This window comes from Pyrus communis, chromosome 6 (assembly GCF_963583255.1).
Source record: "Pyrus communis chromosome 6, drPyrComm1.1, whole genome shotgun sequence".
NCBI lineage: Eukaryota > Viridiplantae > Streptophyta > Magnoliopsida > Rosales > Rosaceae > Pyrus > Pyrus communis.
The window spans coordinates 1,419,256-1,439,345 of NC_084808.1; the positions used below are offsets into that span (position 1 = coordinate 1,419,256).

Consider the following 20,090-nt stretch of genomic DNA (forward strand, 5'->3'; position numbering starts at 1 on the left):
AAAACTAAGTCATATAAGTCAAGTTCCAATGCCCATTTCATTACTCATTGAGAAGCATCTCAAATATGTAAGATTGATTGTAGAGGATTTTGAGTCATGACGATGACTGTATGAGCTTGAAAATATGGTCTGAGCTTCCGAGTTGCAACAACTAGCTCCAAAATTAATTTCTTGATCTTCAAATATCTTATTTTTGTATAAAAATAGCTTTAGAAGTGTAGAATACCGGCAGTTAGGTCCCCAACTTTTCTTGCATAAGGGCATAGCTCACTGCTACTTCCGAGACTACCAAGTAGATGTATAGGTCTTCCACTGCTTCCAGCTATAATAGTAAGGGTAGTGATGTGAGATACTTTTTCAGGTCTTTGAAAGCTCTTTCGCACTCATCATCCCATACGTCTCGTTGTGCCCTCTTGATTACTTTGAAAAAAAGCTTGCATCAATCGATGGAATGCGAAAGGAAGCAGTTGAGTGCGGCTGCTCATTTGGTCAAGCTTTGGATCTCCTTTAAGGAAGTTAGAAACTTCATCTCTAGGATTGCTCAGATCTGCTTGAGATGTGCTTCGATTCCTCGTTGGGCTATTAGGTACCCTAAGATTCTACCTGAAGATACTTCAAATGTAAATTTTACGGGATTGAGCTTCATCTTGTACTTTCTAAGGACGTCGAAAGTTTCTACCAAGTTGCCGATGTGGTTCGATTGTTGCTTACCTTTCACCATGATGTCATCGACGTAGACCTCCATGGTTACTCCGATTTGCTTATTGAACATCATGTTTACCAGTTGTTGGTAAGTGGCTCTAACGTTCTTGAGGTCAAAAGCCATGACCTTGTGGTAGTAGGTGCCTCGCTCGATTATGAACGCGGTTTTCTCCTTGTCGGGCTCATGCATTGCTAGTTGGTTGTAGCCAGAGTATGTGTCCAAGAAACTGGGCAGCTGGTTCCCAGAAGTTGAATCTACTAGTAGATCAATTCGGGGAACTAGATAAGGATATTTCGGGGATGCTTTTTTAAGGTCGGTGTAGTATACGCAAACCCTCCATTTGCGCTACTTTTTTCTTCATTACTAGCACGATGTTGGCAAGCCATGCTGATTGTGCTACCTCTTCTATGAATTCGGCCTCCAATAGCTTGTCGATTTCCGCTTCAATGATCGCCACTTGTTCGGGTGCGAAATGTCTTATCTTTTGGATCACTGGTTTGGCAGCCGGTATAACAAGCTATCTTGGGGTTGATGCTGGGCATGTCGGAAGGTGATCATGCGAAGACATCACGATTTTCCCTAAGGAAAACTGTGAGTTCCTCATTTTCTTTTGGGTTTAGATGTGAGTTGATTCTAGCAATCTTCTACGGCTGCTGGGGATCAAGAATGATGTGATCGGCATCATTTTTGGGTTTCCATCCTGTCTCGCCTACTGGCGCATTGATTTGGACACAATCTTCTTAATCTGTTTGCTGTAGTTGCTATTTGGTAACTTCGTTGTCCCTTTGGACCTCAGTAGCCTCTAGGAGGGTAAAGGTCTTCTTTTTTTACTCCTTCAATACTTGCACAGTGCATCGTCGAGATGTGCCCTGGTCAAACTTGATTTCTCTGACTCTTCCTCCCGGGATGCGGAATCAGATTTTTTTGATACTAGATGGAGGTTACGGCATCCAGCTTTATCAGCCAAGGTCACCCTAGAATCACATTGTAGAGAGATGGGTCACTTACTATCATGGACATTTTCTTTGAGACAACTGGCAGTGTTCTCACGTCAAGTGTAATGTTGCCGATGGTAGTTGCGGTGTGTCCGTTGAATCCGGTGAGTACCTCCGCTCTGCATATGATTGTGCTTTCCAGACCCATCTTCTAAATTACTAAGAGTTGAAGTAGGTCAACCATCATTGTGACATCCCGTCCCAAGAATTATTGTAATTTATTCGTAGTAGCAGTGAAATTATCAAAATACCCCTGAGATACCACACAGGCCTTCCACGTGGACCTTAATTTTCCTTTCACTTTTCTCACCTTATTTTACTATTTTCGAATAGTACTCATTTTTACGGACACGTGACCATAGAAGGAACTCAATGCAAAGCTATAATGAAGAAGATATGTCTGAAACTACATAAAACTACCCGAACAATTTTAAAAGGAAGAGGATTCTCTACCCTCTTATTCCCTTCCCATTCCATCCCTTCCTCTCACACATTGCTTTTTGTCTTATTATCTCTATTAAAAAAATCAATATAAGATGTTGACGTGGTTTAACCATGACCGTTCAAATATGAAGACATGGAAGAGTAAAGAGATAAAGAGGGTAGAGAATCCTCCTTCATTTTAAAAATAGAATTGTGACCTTGGGTAGTGTGCATCACTGCCTAGGTCAGACCTGGATTGTCTGCCTCTTATCCCATACCCTTCTCATCCCCTCCTATATTATGTGGTCACGGTCCACGTCAACATTTTATATTTCCATTGCTTTTTGTCTTATTATTTCTATAAAAAAATCAATATAAAATGTTGACGTCACTTAACTGTGACCACATAATATAAGAGGGGATACGAAGGATATGAGATAAGAGGGCAGATAATCCACGTCTGCCTAGGTCTGGTGGGAGAGATTTTGTGCGGGACACCTGTGCGAACCCAGCATTAGCCTTATTGAGGCTTTGTGCATATCAATGTGTACCATTAAATTTTTATTATTGCTTATGGTGGCCAGAGGACATTAGTTTAATTTTTTTTTAATGTTGGGATTAATTACCCATTTAGACTACACTATGGCACCTATCATTTCAATCTGGTGCCATCATTACCTTTACTCTCTTCCTCTCACACGACAACACCTCTCACGCCTCACTTTTCTTATTATTTTATTATTTCTTTTCTCTCATATTAACCGGTCCCATCTTTCTCACCTCTCTCACAACTTTACCTCACATATTTTCTCTCTCTCTTTGACAGACACACCCCACATTCCCATGCACTTTCCGCTCCCTTACGTCACTCTTTCCCTCTCTCTCTAAATCTACACACTCAACCACCAATTCTTATCATCACTCACACATCACCATCATTTTTGTTTTTGAAAACCGGTTCTCTCTTCTCTCTCTCTCTCTCTCTCTCTTTCCGACCTCTCTACCTTCTCTCGAAACCATATTTTCCTCTTTAGATTACAACTCTCTCTCTCTCTCCTTTCCAACTCTCTGCCTTCTTCCTAAACCACCAAATAGCCAAAGAGAGCTTCAAGCACCATCACCACAAATTCCAATTAAATCGAGACCCCAAACCACCAAATACAAGACCTGCACATCTTGGGTATCCCTATGGTATTTTTGCATGTTAAATTTTGTAATGGAAAGTAGGAGAATCCCGGTAAGGGTTCTCGGTGAGAGTTGCTTTAATGGAATTGAGCTACAACTTTTGAAAACTGAGCTTCTGGCATGGAGCTTCGGCGAGGGACCCATTGAACTTGAGGTCCCATGAGCTCGAATTAGTTCCATTTGAAACTCAGGTCGCTTAACCCATCCTCTGCATGTTAATTTCAAGTTTAAATTCGAGGGTTTAACTCCAATTTTCGTACCTTGTGCATTTACCCAGCTCTGATAGCAAAATCTGACGAAGTCTTGTTGAATTCGAGGTGGATTTGACTTGATTTTTGTCATTTTTACGCCTTGGGGAATTACCTGAGGTTCTGGTGGAGTTCTAGTGCAAAATCCATGTGAAACCGAGGTGTTTCACCTTTGTCCATCATTTGTTCTCATTTCCAGAAAGTTCGATAAGGTTCCCAACTAAATCTGATACAAAGTTGACCCTGATCCGTACTAAATTTAGAAATCAAATGACCTCCTTTCGATTAATCTCCGACGAATCCCAAGTGGATAAAACCTTGTTTCGGCATAATTGTGTTCAATTTTCCCCATGAAGATTCTAGTGAAACCTCAATGAATTTGTGATGAAAACAAATCGTTTCGCCCATAGTTGGTGTTAGGTAAAATTCTTGACCCTTTTGTGTGAGTAATTATGGGTTAAGTTGGTGAAGATTATGTTGAATTCGAACAAATTGGAAGCTCTATTATGTTCTGGAAATACTTAAATTAAATTAAATTAAATTAAATAATATTTTATAGGTACGATTACTATTGGAGACTCTGGCTTTTTTAGCCCGAATGGATGTGACGTCGTCAGTATCTATTAGTGGGTATTTTTGTTTTTACGTGTATATATGTATATATATGTATGTATGTTTATGTGATTTTCTCAATAACTGCTTTTATATATTATGATGTGACATGCCATGTTTAACTTTACAAATAGACTTTTCATACACTTTATGTTTTTAATAGTATTTGTGAGCATAAACTTGTGGCATGACATCCTTGTATTTTATCTGCTCATTATTACATGTTTGTACGGTGTTTCTTAGCTGTTTGTACTGTCTTGGGCCAAGGACTAGCTTCATGTCTAGTTCACATGCACCATTTACATTCGTTTTGGATCAAGAGTTAGGTGTTAGCCTGTCCTTTTGTGCGATGTGTTGGACTCGTATGTGGTGAGACTAACGCAGCTCACATGATGTAGTACTAGAATGTAAAACCTACACCCAACCTATTCCATTGTTTGAAAATCTTTGCAGTGGACTTGTGTGCCTACATAAACTAATGAGCATTATTTTCTTGTGTTATGGATTTGAGATTTAATGTTGAGATATCTTGTTGGTGTACCCTACATGTTTTCACTTACTTTTGTTGTAGGGTATCGTGTTAGATACTAATATTATATTATTTTTGGGAAACTATATACTTGTCTTACAGCGAGGGGTTATACTTTTCAAGAAGGTTTTGCAAAATTTTATTTTTAGGCACACTCACCCTTGTTTTTCGTCTCTCTAGGATTTTAGTGGCAAAGGTTACGTGAAGAACCTCTTTGCCAGGGGAGGACCAGAAATGGAGACGTTTTGTTGACCCTGAAGTAGGGTAGTCGTATCGATAATTGTGTACCACTGGAAATTTATCGATTAATCCCAACTACAATGCAACCATCGTTACTAAACCTTCTTTGTCAGGAAACCACAAACACTTTCATCCTTGGCAATCTTATTTTTGTGCCACCTCTGAAAATTTCCTCGAGCTTTTGCTTCATCTCAAACTTCCGAAAATGTCTTAATTGACTATGTTAGTGTTGATGTGGTTGTAGTTAATGGAAGAACCTCTGGGGGGATAGTTACATTTGGTCCCCAACCACATCAACTTTTAAACATAGCAGTTATGATGCTGGATTTTAAGGAGGAAGATCAAATTTTGATAAATCCCATTCTGAGGTAAAGTTAATCACAATTTCCCATTCTCAAGCTTAGGGTAGTTCTACAAACACTAGTTTCCGTAATTACATACCAAAAGCAGTAGTTAGTGTCCCCAAAAGTGACAAAATCACCTCATAGGAGCAGCATTCCTAGAAAATCTTACTTACTTTTCCAACCATCCTGATGCCATCATTACCATTACTCTCTTCGTCTCACACGACAGCACATCTCACACCTCATTTTTCTTATTATTTTATTATTTCTTTTCTCTCATATCAACCGGACCCATCTCTCTCTCACCTCTCTTACAATGAGTAGGATTCTCTCCCTTCTTTTTTTCATTCCCCTTCCCTCCCCTCCTATTTGAACGATCACGGTTAAGCCACGTCAACATTTTATATTAATTTTTTATAGCAAGAGAAAGACAAAATAAGAGAATGTGAGAGGAGGGGAAAGAATCCTAGCCCTTCTTACAACTTTCCCTCACATCTTTTTGATAGGAGCATATTTATGCGACTTAGTTAGCTTGTTTTCTTGCATTTACATAGTTTCTATTTATTGGAGTGTTTTAAGCTATTTTCGTGTGTTTATAGGTCCAAATGACAAAGTTGGCAAGAAGTGTAATTTGGAGCATTTTAGAGCAGTTTTGGGCTTGGAACGGATAGCACATGAATGGAGCAAGGTGGATGGACGAATTTGAAGTTCAAGAGAGGCTAGGAATGTGCTTAACATCTGGAAGAATTAAATCAAAGACTTGGAAGATAAGGAACCAGCTAAGAAGAAGGAAACATTATCCAAACAACCTTATCTTATCCAAACCTTATCCAACCTTATCTTATTTTATCATAACCTATTCTCTTTCCACCTTAATTCTAGTTGCAAGGATGACAACTAAATGACATTAGAACACCTAAATATCAAGTTTCTAGAAGCCCTATCCGTATCCCAAAAAGTATGCCGCATGTACCCTTCTAGAAGTTCTAGAATCTGCTGCAAGGACCATTCCTTTTCCTCCCTGGAATCTGATTGAGAGTGTCCTTGTTCTTTGTTGATTTGGAGTCCTAATTCCCCTCTTTCTCAGCTTTGTCGTGCCTTCCCTTCTCCTTATAAATACATAGTGCCGCAGCCTTCATTCACCACAATTCACACCAGACAACCATCAATCACAAAAAATCACCCTTGTGCCGCAACTTAGCAAGGAGAAAGGAGAGGAGAGCCTTAGCCGTGCCATCACATTCAAGCTTAGAGTGTTGGAATGTTCTTAGGTGTATTCTATCTTTTGCTTTCAATGTTTAATTTAATGAAAACATGAGGAATTAAACTTGTTTTAGCTAGAGGTGGATTCAAAGCCATGAACATATATGTGATATGAATTGATTTCCTCCAGTTATTGTTTCGTAAAACATGAATGCGATCCGTACTTACACATACTACAATTATAGGGTTTAATTTGTGTGCTATCTTTTATCACTTTATTTTTCTCTCTCTTTCTCTGACACACACACCCCACATTCGCGTGCACTTTCCACTCCCTCACGTCACTCTCTCATTTTCTTTCTAAATCTACACACTCAACCACCAATTCTTATCATCACTCACACATCACCATCATTTTTGTTTTTGAAAACCGGCTCTCTCTTCTCTCTATCTCTCTCTTTTTGAACTCTCTACCTTCTCTCGAAATCATCTTTTCCTCTTTAGATTACAGCTCTCTCTCTCTCTCTCTCCTTTCGAACGCTTTGCCTTCTTTCTAAACCACCATAGCCAAAGAGAGCTCCAGGCACCATCACCACAAATTCCAATTAAATCAAGACCCCAAACCACCAAATACAGGACCTACACAACCTGGGGATCCTTATGGTACCTTTGCATATTAAATTCTGTAATGGAAAATAGGAGAATCCAAGCAGGGTTCTCGGTGGGAGTTGCTCTAATGGAATCGAGCTACAACCTTTGAAAATTGAGCTTTTGGCACGGAGCTCCGACGAGGGACCCATCGAACTTGGGGTCCCATGAGCTCAAATTAGTCTCGTTCGAAACTCAGGTAGCTTAACCCATGTTGTGCATGTTAATTTCAAGTTTAAATTCGAGGGTTTAACTCCAATTTTTGTACCTTGTGCATTTACCCAGCTCTGACAACAAAATCCAACAAAGTCTTGTCAAATTTGAGGTGGATTTGACTCAATTTTTGTCTTTTTACGCCTTGGCGAATTTCCTGAACTTCTGGTGAAGTTATAGTGCACAATCCATTTGAAACCAAGGTGTTTCACCTCTATCCATCATCTGTTCCCATTTCCAGAAAGTTCGATAAGGTTCCCAACTAAATCTGAGACAAAGTTGACCCTAATCCGTACTAAATTTAGAAATCAGATGACCTCCTTTCGGTTAATGTTCGACGAATCACAAGTGGATTCAACCTTATTTCGACATAATTGTGTTCAATTTTCGCCATGAAGGTTCCAGTGAAACCTCAATGAATTTGTGATGAAAACAAATTGTTTCGCCCATAATTGGTGTAAGGTAAAATTCTTGACCCTTTTGTGTGAGTAATTATGGGTTAAGTTGGTGAAGATTCTGTTGAATTCGAACAAATTGGAAGCTCTATTATTTTTTGGAAATACCTAAATTAAATTAAATAAAATAATATTTTATAGGTGTGATTACTATCGAAGACTCCGGCTCTTTCAATCCGAATAGATGTGACATCGCCAGTATCTATGCGTGGGTATTTTTGTTTTTACGTGTGTGTGTGTGTGTGTGTATATATATATATATGTATGTATGTATGTATGTATGTAAATGTGATTTTTTGAATAATTGTTTTTATGTATTATGATGCGACATGTCATGTTTAGCTTTACAAATAGACTCTTCGTACACTTTATGTTTTGAATATTATTTGTGAGCATAAACTTGTGGTATGACATCCTTGCGTTTTATCTACTCATTATTACATATTTACACGGTGTCTCTTAGCTATTTGTACTGTCCTAGGCCAATGACTAGCTTCACATGTAGTTCACATGCACCGTTTACATTCGCTTTTGATCTAGAGTTAGGTGTTAGCCTGTCCTATTGTGTGATGTGTTGGACTCGTATGTGATGCGATTAGTGCAACTCACGTGATGTAGTACTAAAATGTAAAACCTACACCCAACATGTTCCATTGTCTGAAAATCTCTGTAGTGGACTTGTGGGCCTACATAAATTAATGAGCATTATTTTCTTGTGATATCGATTTGAGATTTAATGTTGAGATATCTTGTTGGTATACCCTACATCTTTTCACTTACTTTTGCTGCAGGGTATCGTGTTACATACTAATATTATATTGATTTTGGGAAATCATATACTTGTTTTACTGCGAGGGGTTATACTTTTCAAAAAGGTTTTGCAAAACTTTCTTTTTAGGATAACTCACCCTTATTTTTCGCTCTTCCAGGATTTTAGTGGCAGAGGTTTCATGACGATGATGATGGTTGGCAAAAACTATTATGTAAGAGACTTATCCTTTCAGTATAAATGTTAGTACTCATATTTTATTGCAATTTATCTATACTCTAACATCACTTGTGTGATATAGGTTCAATCCCCGCTTACATGCACACTCTAAATTAGTCATTTTTAGGTTTTAATTTATTCACATTTTTCACATCACTACACTTTATGGCTTCGTCACCTTCTAAGTGTCGACCAGCACATCACGATTCGGTTGTCCAGGTGGACATTCTGGGTCGGGGTGTGTTAATCATTCTGTTGACTATAGAGTGGGCTAGTTGGACAAATACCTCTAGTGCGTCGTTATGTAGGAAGTTGACGCCTTCAGCATCTTGCTCAGTGAAGCCAACGATGGGTCCAGGTTGGGTGTTGATTGCCTGGACCTGTGAGACTAATAGAGCCTTATGGATCTTCCTTTTTTTGGAGTTCTTGGTGGCCCCCAAGTGCTCGGACTCAGTGACGATGTCATTGATCTGGATTGTCTTGGTCAGCGGCTCTTCGTCAGTGTCTGGGTTTCTTTTAGGATATGTAGCAGGCTTGTCTAAGTATCTGTCGACCTTGACTTCTTTCACCAGCTTCTCTAGGTAGTTCCTCCAAGTGTAGCAATCGTCAGTTGTGTGACCAAGACGTCGATTGAATGTGCAGTACCTAGTGTGGTCCAATTTGGAGGTATCTCCCTTTGATTGCTTCGGCAGCTTGAACTATGGTTCGCTCTTGATGTCACGGAGGATTTGATGGATCGGTCCTTGCACATGGCCTCCTGCATGCTTTTGTCATTGTACTCCTTCTCGTCCTCCTTCTTTTAAGCTACTGCCGATTCTCTTCGAGGCTGCTCGGGTGCCTTGTCTGCTCTCAGAGCTTTGTCCTAAAGTGCATGATTGCTACCAAAGCAAAAGAGTCTGTTAGAGTTAGATCTTCTTTCATGATCAATTCTCCGAATAGTGGGTGGTTTGCTTGGAGTCCTTTTTGGAAGGCTACACTAGCTATTGAGTTGTTGCATCCGACTATCTTTGCCTTCTCTGCTTTGAACTTTTTCACATAGTCACGAAACGACTCCTTTAGGTTTTTCTTGACGTTGAACAAATGGTCGGACTTCTTCTTGATCGAGTGGTAGGATGAATGCTCCTTGGTGAAAACCAAAGAAAGCTCATCGAAACTCCAGATGGATTGTGGCAGCAGGGTATGGAACCAATCTTGCGCCTCGTCTTGTAAGGTGGTGGCGAATATCTTGCACATGAGAGTGTCATCGTTCCGATAGAGGATCATTGCGCTTCGATAATACTTTAGGTGCTTGTCCGGGTCTCCATCTTCTTTAAAGGATGTGAAATATGGCATGTTGAACTTACATGAAGGCTCTGCCTGCTCAATCTTGTATGTGAAGGGTGACCTGCTTATGTTGCCCACGTCCGGTCGTAGTGCCTTGTCAGTGACCTCGTTGCGTTAGAATTTGCGCAATCGCTCGATCAGAAGCCTCTCTACTTCTTCCTGAATTTTCCTTTGTTGGGGTAGCTGAGCTCTTAGTTGCTCCCGATCGTGACTTGCTGGTCTAGAATGCTCTTCCATATGTTTGACTCGTCTATGTCGCGACTGCGGTGCATGTGGTGCGTTTCTAGCAGGCGAACGAATTTCCCCTAGGCTGTTAGTTGAACTTAAGCCAAATTGAGGGATTGTTTCTCTCCGTCTGTCATGTTGCATACTCCGATATGAGGTGGAGGATGCACATTGCGGGCTTAGCCATAAATAAGCACTTCGCTTGAAAGGTTGCTCATGTTAATTATCGGAGTGTGGCCCCAACCATGAATGTATACTCATCCATGGGCCTAACCGAGAGTGCACGCTCCTTCGCACACTAAGACGAGAGTGTACGCTATCTCGGGGGCCCAGTTGGGAGTGTACATTGCAAGAATGCTCGATTTGTGACTGGTTGAGTGGCTGCTTGCTGAGACGTTACCGGAAAGGTTATTCGTTTGCCCTTGTCCTACTTCAAGACACCTCGTTGGGGGCGCGTTGCATCTCGATATGCTGCAAGAGCTGATTCACCAAGGTCGTCTGCTACGCGAGGGTGCTTGTCAACTCTATGACTTGTCGAGACTAGTGTTGTTCGTCATTGGGGTTGGAAGAGCTTGGACGGTATGCATCTCCTTGCGTAGTGGAAGTGTAATAGACTCTAAGTGCGATATTTGAGTGAGGATATGTGAAATATGTGGAGAAATGGGGTGAAAATACCCCTCCGATTCAATTATCGGTCCAGAAATCTGAAGCCGGGATGGTTGAACCGGTCTTAGATTAGTTTTGGCTGCTAGGAAGGCCACGAGAGTGGGCCAAACTTCAGGTTGGATCACAAGAGTGGGTGAGGTTGCTGGCACGGGTCAGGCCGTGGGCGTTGGGCTCATATTGGCGCGACTTGGGCCTACGGGATGTTTTGGGCTTGCAGCTATTGGGCCATTGCCTTGGCAGCTGCGGTTATAGTTTAAGCCTGCTTGCGCTAGGCTGTGCTGGGCTCCCTTGTGGTGTGAGCCTAGACTCGTTGCTACAAGGTGGCATGGGTATGGGCTTGCGGCTGTAAGGTGATGGTGTCACCATGGGCTTGGGTCTCATCGTGAGCTGCCACGATGGCTGCTACCGTTGGCATAGCCACGATGGTGCCCCATGGGGGTGGTGCTGCTCCAACTTGTTGTCGTGTTGAGCGTCGTGGATCGTCGTGGTGAGGCTATGCCTTGATCTCCATCACTTGGTCCGAATCCTTGAACATAAGAAGTTCAGTTCGTTGTGGTTTTCAAATTCGTAGTCATTGTACTTTTCTTTTACATTTATTCAAAGAACTTTATAAAAAAAAAAAAAATTCTAGGAATAAGAACTTATGAAAAATCTACAAATGAACGAGAAATGAGAAACTTTGAATGCGCGAGTCTTCTTCGAGCATGTGAATCAAGACTCTCGATGAAAGCACCAATTTGTGAATGCAAATTTCTGCCATCTTCTCCTTTGACGAAAATGCTCCTGCAAAATAATAATACTTAAGATTAAGGCCAAAAACCTCATGTGCCCACGATGAATTGGGGATGGGGGCTTTGGCCGAAGAATCTCCGATGCCAAAGTTAAAATTTTGATTGAGCCGTTATTATCCGTTGCGTGCACGTGGGAATCTTGGTGTGCCTCGAGGGTAATTGTCCTTTTTGCCTAAAAGTCCACGTGTCACCTTCATAATTTTCTTGATTATTTTTTGCTCCACACTAAGTATCATAGTATGTTAGTCCCTTGTTGAGTAGTGTATTTATAGGCTTCAATGAGAGAAAACATTCATGGAGCTCTTATGACTTTTCATCGATGTTCTTCATTATTCTTCCTTTATTCGTCATGTTCATAACAAGAACAAATTGTTGGTTTTTTTTTATTCAAAGTACTAAGTTGTTTTGTTTAGTGTATGTTTGTCTTAGTCTGTGTGATTTGCTTTTGTACTTTCCACTCACAAGGCTTTCCTCACACACTTTGAATTTCAAATTTTCAAAAGTCAAGCCACCCATTCCCACTACCAAAATCGGGCACCCTAAAGTGAGGGTGATTTTGGGGCTTTTTTGCGATTAAATAAACTTTTGATACTTTTGTGTATTTTCAATTTGACCTAAAAGTTTATTTTTTTACCTAAAGACGCAAATTTACCAAAGAATAAATTGTTTTGCTCCTTTAATGAAGTTTTTGTTATTGTTAATTTATTTTTATTCTAGTTGTAATCACATGAAGTTGTGAATAATTTATAGAGTCTATCCACTGTTTAAGTTGGAGGTGTTTAACACAAAAATTATGTTCTAGAAAGACATATTCATTATGTTATATGTATTATGTGGAACTATTTAAGTTTCGAGATTGATGGGATATTAGGATTTGAGGATGAAATCTATCTGAAGTTGGTATTTGTTGACAACTAACCAATAACTATTAATTGCTTGCTTTTGCCATCATTTAAAAAATTTGTTTATTCATCATGAATTACTAAAATATGTTACAAACCTTCTGGAAAACATTAATGGTTTCTTAGCCCGAATACTGAGGTGAGGAAGAGAATGGAATTTGGAGGCGACCAAAGATCCCAAATTCAGCATACAAACGACCATGGAAGCGCACGGTGCGTTTAAGCTGGATGTAGATATCAAAAGATTCAAAAACTCAGTTATTGCTTAAGTTTCTAATTTTGGAGCCTTTGTTATCGTACAAAAAATCAAGAACCCCAACTATAAGGGAAAGTGGAAGACTCCATGGATTGATAATGTCACATCCCGGCCCAGGTCCACACCACATTCCGGGCTCGACTCTGCCATAGCACGATATTGTCTGTTTTGAGCCCTGACCACACCCTCACGGTTTTGTTTCTGAGAACTCACATGAGAACTTCCCAGTGGGTTACCCATCCTAGGATCGCTCTCGCGCGAACTCGCTTAACTTCGGAGTTCCTACGGAACCTAAAGCCAGTGAGGTCCCAAAAGGCCTCATGCTAGGTAGAGATGGGAATATACATATAAGGCTTACAGGATCCACTCCCCTGGGCGATGTGGGATGTAACAATCCACCCCCCTTAGGGGCCCAATGTCCTCGTCGGCACACTTCCGGCCAAGGATTGGCTCTGATACCGAATTGTCACATCTTGGCCCAGGCCCCCACCACATCCCTGGCTCGACTCCACCATAGCACGATATTGTATGCTTTTGGCCCCGACCACGCCCTCACGGTTTTGTTTCTGGGAACTCGAGTTCCTACGGAACCTGAAGCCAGTGAGCTCCCAAAAGGCCTCGTGCTAGGTAGAGATGGGAATATACATACAAGGCTTACAGATCCACTCACCTAGGTGATGTGGGATATAACAATCCACCCCCCTTAGGGGCCCGATGTCCTCGTCGGCACACTTCCGGCCAAGGATTGGCTCTGATACCAAATTGTCACATCCCGACTCGAGCCCCCACCACATCCCTGGCTCGACTCCACCATAGCACGATATTGTCCGTTTTCAGCCCCGACCACGCCCTCACGGTTTTGTTTCTGGGAACTCACACGAGAACTTTCCAGTGGGTCATCCATCCTGGGATTGCCCTCAAACTTGCTTAAGTTCGAAGTTCCTACGGAACCCGAAGCGAGTGAGCTCCCAAAAGGCCTCGTGTTAGGTAGAGATGGGAATATACATATAAGGCTTATAGGATCCACTCTCATGGATGATGTGGGATGTAACAGATAATCCATGTATGTTAATGTGTTTTAGAATATTTTAATGGAGGAGATAGGGAGATGGTTAATAGTTTATTATATTTGAGAGTAAAATTAAACTAAGGAATTTTAACGTTTATCTGGTAGAATCTTAGAAAGAAGTGAGAATAGGGAGACAAAAATGAAAAACATAAATTTTGGAGAAATTGTGTTGAATACTTTTGTACCAGGACTTGATTGATGTGATGAGAATAATCAAACCCTTTGATCATTCAACTTGTGGTGGATCGTGATTTATACTATCTAACTCGTACATCAGAATTTATACGTCTGTAACATTGATTAGATACAATCATATTTGGTTTATCTATTTATTTATACAAGGATTATGAAAGTCATTTCTTAGTTTGCATTTTCTTTACACTACTAAGATTTTCCATGTGTTGGTGTGCGTGCGATTTTGCAGATTTTATTTAGGAAGTTATTGATAGGTATATAAATGGTTCATTGTGTCTTAAGATTGGTTAGCCACTTTTTGGTTCAGTTTGGGTTTAAAGAGTACTTCCTCTTTTCATGTGCTCTTGCAAAGTTTGAGGATGATCCTTTAGCTTTATGTGCTGGAGCCAATTAAATATGTGGGCATTGAGCTTTGGCAGGTACGTGTCAACTGTGTCATGAGTCATAACTTATTTTACCAAGAGTTGACAAATTTGTGAGAGTATTTGTCAATCATTTATTCTGAAAGGCAAAGAAAGTGATGGTTTATTTTAAGTGGACTATATTAGAACTAATAGTTACAGAAAAAAATGAAAAACTAATGAAAAGTTTTAGAATACTTCATGTTTAATCATCAGGACAAAACAATTTCATAATATTCATAATGGCATATGGAATTTTAGCTAGAAAGAAGCGACCATCAGGACCATCAAATGCATAAAGTTAAATTTCCCACACTAAAGAAAGTGGTCCAAGAAGACAGATAAAAGAAAGACATGTAGCAAATGTCATCCATGAAAAAGAAGAAGGCATTAGAAGAACGAAATTTCACATTCAGAGAGCTGACAGAAACGCCGAATTCAGAAACAGTGGCGTTGAAAGCCACTTTCAGAAACAATGTAACAAATTCAAAAATAGTAAAGTCACAAGCACTAAGAAAAAGTTGACAAGCACCCAAAAAAACGTCCACACCATCCATTTGTAAATATTTTTTTTGTACATTAGCACCCTCATTCATGTATGTAGGAAGAACTTTTAGTCATTGGAAACATCCCTCAACACACCTAAACACTTGGAACACAACTGAGACACAAGCAGAAAAAAGCCCTCCTAGCATTCTTTCCATCCTTTGTAAACTTTCATCTTTGTAACATCCTTTGTAATCACCTTTTGTATATCAATAAAAGAGTAAGTGTACATATTCAAACAATTTTCTAGTCTTAAATAAGTTTTTCTTCTTTCTTTTTGTGTGTTTGTATAATTAGATTTCCAGTCCAAAATAGAAAAACATTATTGTTATTATATTATTCTCTTACTAAGCTAACGATCGTACTTTGTTTGAACACTCTGTTATAGTTGAAGGCTTGCGATACAAATAAATGGACACTAACTAATGTACCTTTGAGTTTAGCCATTGTGGCCTTATACCTGCATTGTCAGTGACAGTCATGCTGAAACATGTCGAGTTCCATGTGCACGATTTTATGTCTAATGGTTATAATGGTCATCCAACTATTTAGTTGGTATGTGCTTCCAATTTGATATCAGAGCCAAATTTAGCATTTTAATTGGATAATTATAAGGCAACTTTAATGATGAGGCCTTCTCCAAACTTTTTATTAACCAAAAACTATCTAATAACTCTATTTAATGAAAGGGCTTAAATTTAATGGAAAGAACTTAAATTCTAATATTGTTGTCTAGTCAGAATTATTCACTGATTTCCCGTTGGCTGGTTACGCAAATTAAGAGCTGCCCACATGGGCTTCATGACAACTTTCTGCTGATGGTCAAATCTCAACCCTTTGACCCAGAGATGGATTTTTCCGTCCAAAAACATCTTGTGTTCGAAGTTATTTATTTGTGTCACACATCTCATATACACACACATGGTACATATATCTCTTGAACATTTAAATGGTGTGTTCTCATAGTCATGCTCACTTGACATATTAATAACTTGCAATGAACTGTAGCCTAGCTAACTAGGATAGTTTTTGGGAATTGAAATTGGTGATTGAATCATTGATTTGTTAACTAACAAATCAATCTTAGTTGACTAGCAGGCTTGACTAGTCAGTCCAGCATATTATAATTTTTATATGTAGGATATTTCGCCTGATACCAATTTCAATTGGTATTAGAGCCTTGCTCTAGATATACATAGAGTGATCTATGAGATTTGCTAGTATTCGGTGGAATCTCACTATGGACCGTGATCAAGTCGATGGCCCGTGTAATACACTTCTATTATTTGATGGCACAAATTATGCTATTTGGAATGAGAAGTTTCAAATCTTTCTTGAGGCTCAAGATCTTATAGCTATTAATTATCTCACCCTTGAGTGGAAGGCACCACCGAGGCTAGTCAATGAAGAGTCTGTGATTTAACCATGGCTAATATGAAAGCAAAGGATGCTATTGTTTCTGCCATTTCGTCCAATCAATTTGCTCATGTTCAATGTTGCATAACTGCCAAGTAAGCTTGGGACAAACTTTGAATTCCTGATGAGGGTGATAAACAAGTGAGAGATCTAAAGCTCCAAATGACCCTTTCAAAATTTGAGGATTTGAGAATGCTCGAGTCTCAGACCTTCTCAGTTTTCTATGAGAAAGTTGAAATGTTGACAAATGAAGTCTTGGGGTTAGGAAAGCCTATTGATAAAACAACTATTGTTCAAAAGATTTTGAGATCCCTACCCAAGAGATTTCATGCAAAGAAGACTGTCATTCAAGAGTTTCAGGACCTAAATGAAATCAAGCTAGGAAAATTGGTTGGGAAACTTACTAGTTATGAGATGGAGCTTGATATGGATGTAAATGACTCCAAAAAGAGAAAAGAAGTGGCCCTCCAAAGTGTTGAGAATAGTGAAGTTGTAAGTGAATTGTGTGGACAATCCTCTGTTGATGATCTTGCACTGTTTGTTAAGCATTTCAGAAGAATTCTCAAAAACAAAGGGAAGGATCCTAAGTAGCTTGGTGAATCAACAACCAGTCGGGAGAAACTAGCTACTCGAATGAAACACAAAGGGCTTGGTAGAAGAAGTGACAAAGAATAGTCAAAGATATATGGTCTCTGCTTTGCTTGCGGAGGAACTGGGCATCGTGCTGCTGATTATGCTAACACCAAACTCAAGCCCGGCCCAAGCCCAGTGCTGGCAAGGCGACCATGCGGGGCCCAAAATAATTGGGGGCACCAAAATTATTAGGTTGGTATATTTATATACGTTTTAATAAGAGTATAATTTGAAAATTTTGGTTCAATGACAAAAAAAATTAATTGGAACTAGTGGTTTTGTTGTTTGAAATTAATAAGGAGGTCTTGGGTTCAAAACACCATGTGTGCTTATTTACCTTTCAATTTTTATAAATTTCTTTTCATAAGAATATAAATATATTAAATTTGGCTAAATGATCAAGAAGTTTAATTAGAATCAATGATTTTTGTTGTTTAAAATTAACGAGAGGCCCTACGTTCGTAATGCTAAGTGCATGTTTATTCTTTTCAATTTTTACAAATTTTTGTTTGGTTGTTAATTTATTTTTAGTTAGTACCTAGTAGCTATGTGGGTTGTTATTTTTAAACATTTGTTCCAATTCAAGTCTAATCTTCAACAAAGAGTAATGCGTTGACCAAATTTTTAGATCAAATTTGCAAATCATATGATGTGTCATCAAAAAGTTTAATTTAGTACCCATTTATTACTTATACATGTCAATTAAAGACTCAAAAACATCATTATTTTTTAATCCCATATTGACAAGGTTAGTAAATAAGAAAAAACACCTCACGATTTATACAAAAACACTGTAAAAGTTCAGATGGAAAACAAAACTCATATCTATCTACTTGTAAACTTGGAGTATTTTTGTTTCCTTCTCACGATACAAAATAAATTAGTTTTTCCGTGTTTCTATAATTTTATCGATATCTTACGTGTGAAAACAAATAATTTTCTTATATAAAGTGATGGCACATTTTTTAGCGTCTCCCCGGGCCTAAAAAATCTCTAGACCGGCCCTGACCAAACTCCTTGGTCCAAAGTGCGACAAGGCAATGATGGTTTCTTGGAGTGATAACAATGATCAAGGTTTTATGCATTCTGATGAGTCGGTAGAAGATGAAGAAAAAGTTATTGCTTTTGTTGCTCCAATTGAGGAAGTTTGTCTAAGTGATGATGACTCTATACTGAATGGAATTGAGGAGATGACTTATGCTGAATTGTGAATTAAGTATGATACTCTCTTTCATGAGACTTGTACTACAAAAGTGGAGAAGATTGAGCTATCTAAGAAGGTTGTTGAGTTACAGAAAGAAAACAAGTCTCTTCATCTAGTTAGAACTGAACTGGATGAAAAGATTGGTTATCTTGAGGCCCATGTTGAGGAGCTAAATGAAAAGGTTTCTAATTGCAATGACAAATTTGAAAATGAAGATGTTATTACTACCCTTGAAGCTCTGGTTCAAAACTTGCTCGAATCTCAAGAAAACTTGATGAATCAAATTCATGTGTTGAAAGAAAATAATGTAATGTATCATAAGGCTAACAGGAAACAGTTACTTGAGCTGAATGAGGTAAATGATAAAGTTATTCATCTTACTATTGGGGTTGAAAAATTTGAGAAGATGCTAAGTATTGGGAAACTACACGGTGACAAAAGTGGTCTTGGGTATGTAGAAAGTGGCCTAAGTTCTATCCCCACCAAAAAAACTTTGTGAGAGAATCTAGGCCTGTATCTCATAAAGTCAAACCATGTCCAAAGACAAGATCTATTCTTACGTGTCATCCTTGTGGTGAAGTGGCGCACATTCGTCCAAAATATAGAAAATTGTACTCTGGAAAGACTAATTTGCTAAAGGGTCTGCTGGATCGTCTGGTCATTGAAGTCAACAAAATTGCTCAGCTTGTTCATTCTTCTTCATCTAGAAATTTCAACAGAGTTCAAAGTGGGTATAGAAGGTCTCAAACAGGTGCCTTGTTGTTCTAAATGCTCTATTTGTTACCAAACCAAATGTATGGTATTTTAATAGTGGGTGCTCTCATCACATGACTGGAGACAATGAGACTTTCTCATCTCTTGCTCCTTTTAGTTGTGGTGGTATTGTGCTTGGTAGTGGGGACAAGTCTCAGATCACAGAAAAAGGTGATGTCAAGATCCCTAGATTACCTAAGCTTGAAAATGTTAGCTATGTTGATCAGTTAAAGCTAAATCTCGTTAGCATTAGCCAGTTGTGTGATGATGTGGCTAATGAATTGTGTTTCTCAAAACAAAGTTGCCAGATCATGGATGAACATGGAAACTGCTTGCTTGTACTTCTGATATCTGGAGACAATTGCTATATTCTTGATGCCTCTAAAGTTGTTGAATACTCCGAGTGCCACAAACCTGTTGATGAAACTAGTATATTGTGGCATAAGAAACTTGGGCATATCAACTTCAAAGGCCTTTGAAGTTGTCCAAACATAAGGTTGTCAGGAGGCTACCACCTTTTTTTTGTTTCTGACTTCTATGTTTGTGAATCATGTCATTTGGGAAAGCAATCTAGGATGGCTCACAAGAAAGTGACTGATATTGGAACAACCAAACATTTTCAATTGATTCATATGGATCTTGTTGGACCAATTCAGACCTTATATCTTGGTGGCAAGAAGTACATCTTAGTAATTGTGGATGACTACTCTAGATTCACTTGGGTATGCTTTTGAAGGGAAAAATCTAATACCTTTCAACAGTTCCTCATTGTGTACAAAGTAATGTTGAATGAATCTTTGTCTAGCCATCCTGCTCTAATTAGAATCAGAACTGATCTTGGAACCGAATTTGAGAATGCTCACTTTGATAATTTATGTTCAATAAACGGCATTAAGCATGAATTTTTTGCTCCAATCACCCCTA

General features: G+C 39.1%; 1 protein-coding gene across 1 annotated transcript; it reads right to left on the reverse strand.

Annotated features, from left to right (window-relative positions):
• Nucleotides 1-209: 209 nt before the first annotated feature.
• LOC137737299 (uncharacterized) lies at nt 210-10,118 on the reverse strand. Its single transcript, XM_068476741.1, has 4 exons — nt 9,669-10,118; nt 9,074-9,484; nt 712-937; nt 210-322 (listed from the first exon to the last, which is right to left on the reverse strand). Exons 1-4 carry the CDS (start codon nt 10,116-10,118, stop codon nt 210-212), a joined length of 1,200 nt encoding a protein of 399 aa, XP_068332842.1.
• Between the last annotated feature and the right edge of the window lie 9,972 nt (nt 10,119-20,090).

Coding starts and splice junctions, on each gene's coding strand:
- LOC137737299 (XM_068476741.1), bottom strand. CDS start 10,118: ATGCCATATTTCACATCCTTTAAAGAAGATGGAGACCCGGACAAGCAC. Junction 9,485..9,668: donor TAACAGACTCTTTTGCTTTG/GTAGCAATCATG, acceptor AGCGAACCATAG/TTCAAGCTGCCGAAGCAATC. Junction 938..9,073: donor TACATAACGACGCACTAGAG/GTATTTGTCCAA, acceptor TCTGGGAACCAG/CTGCCCAGTTTCTTGGACAC.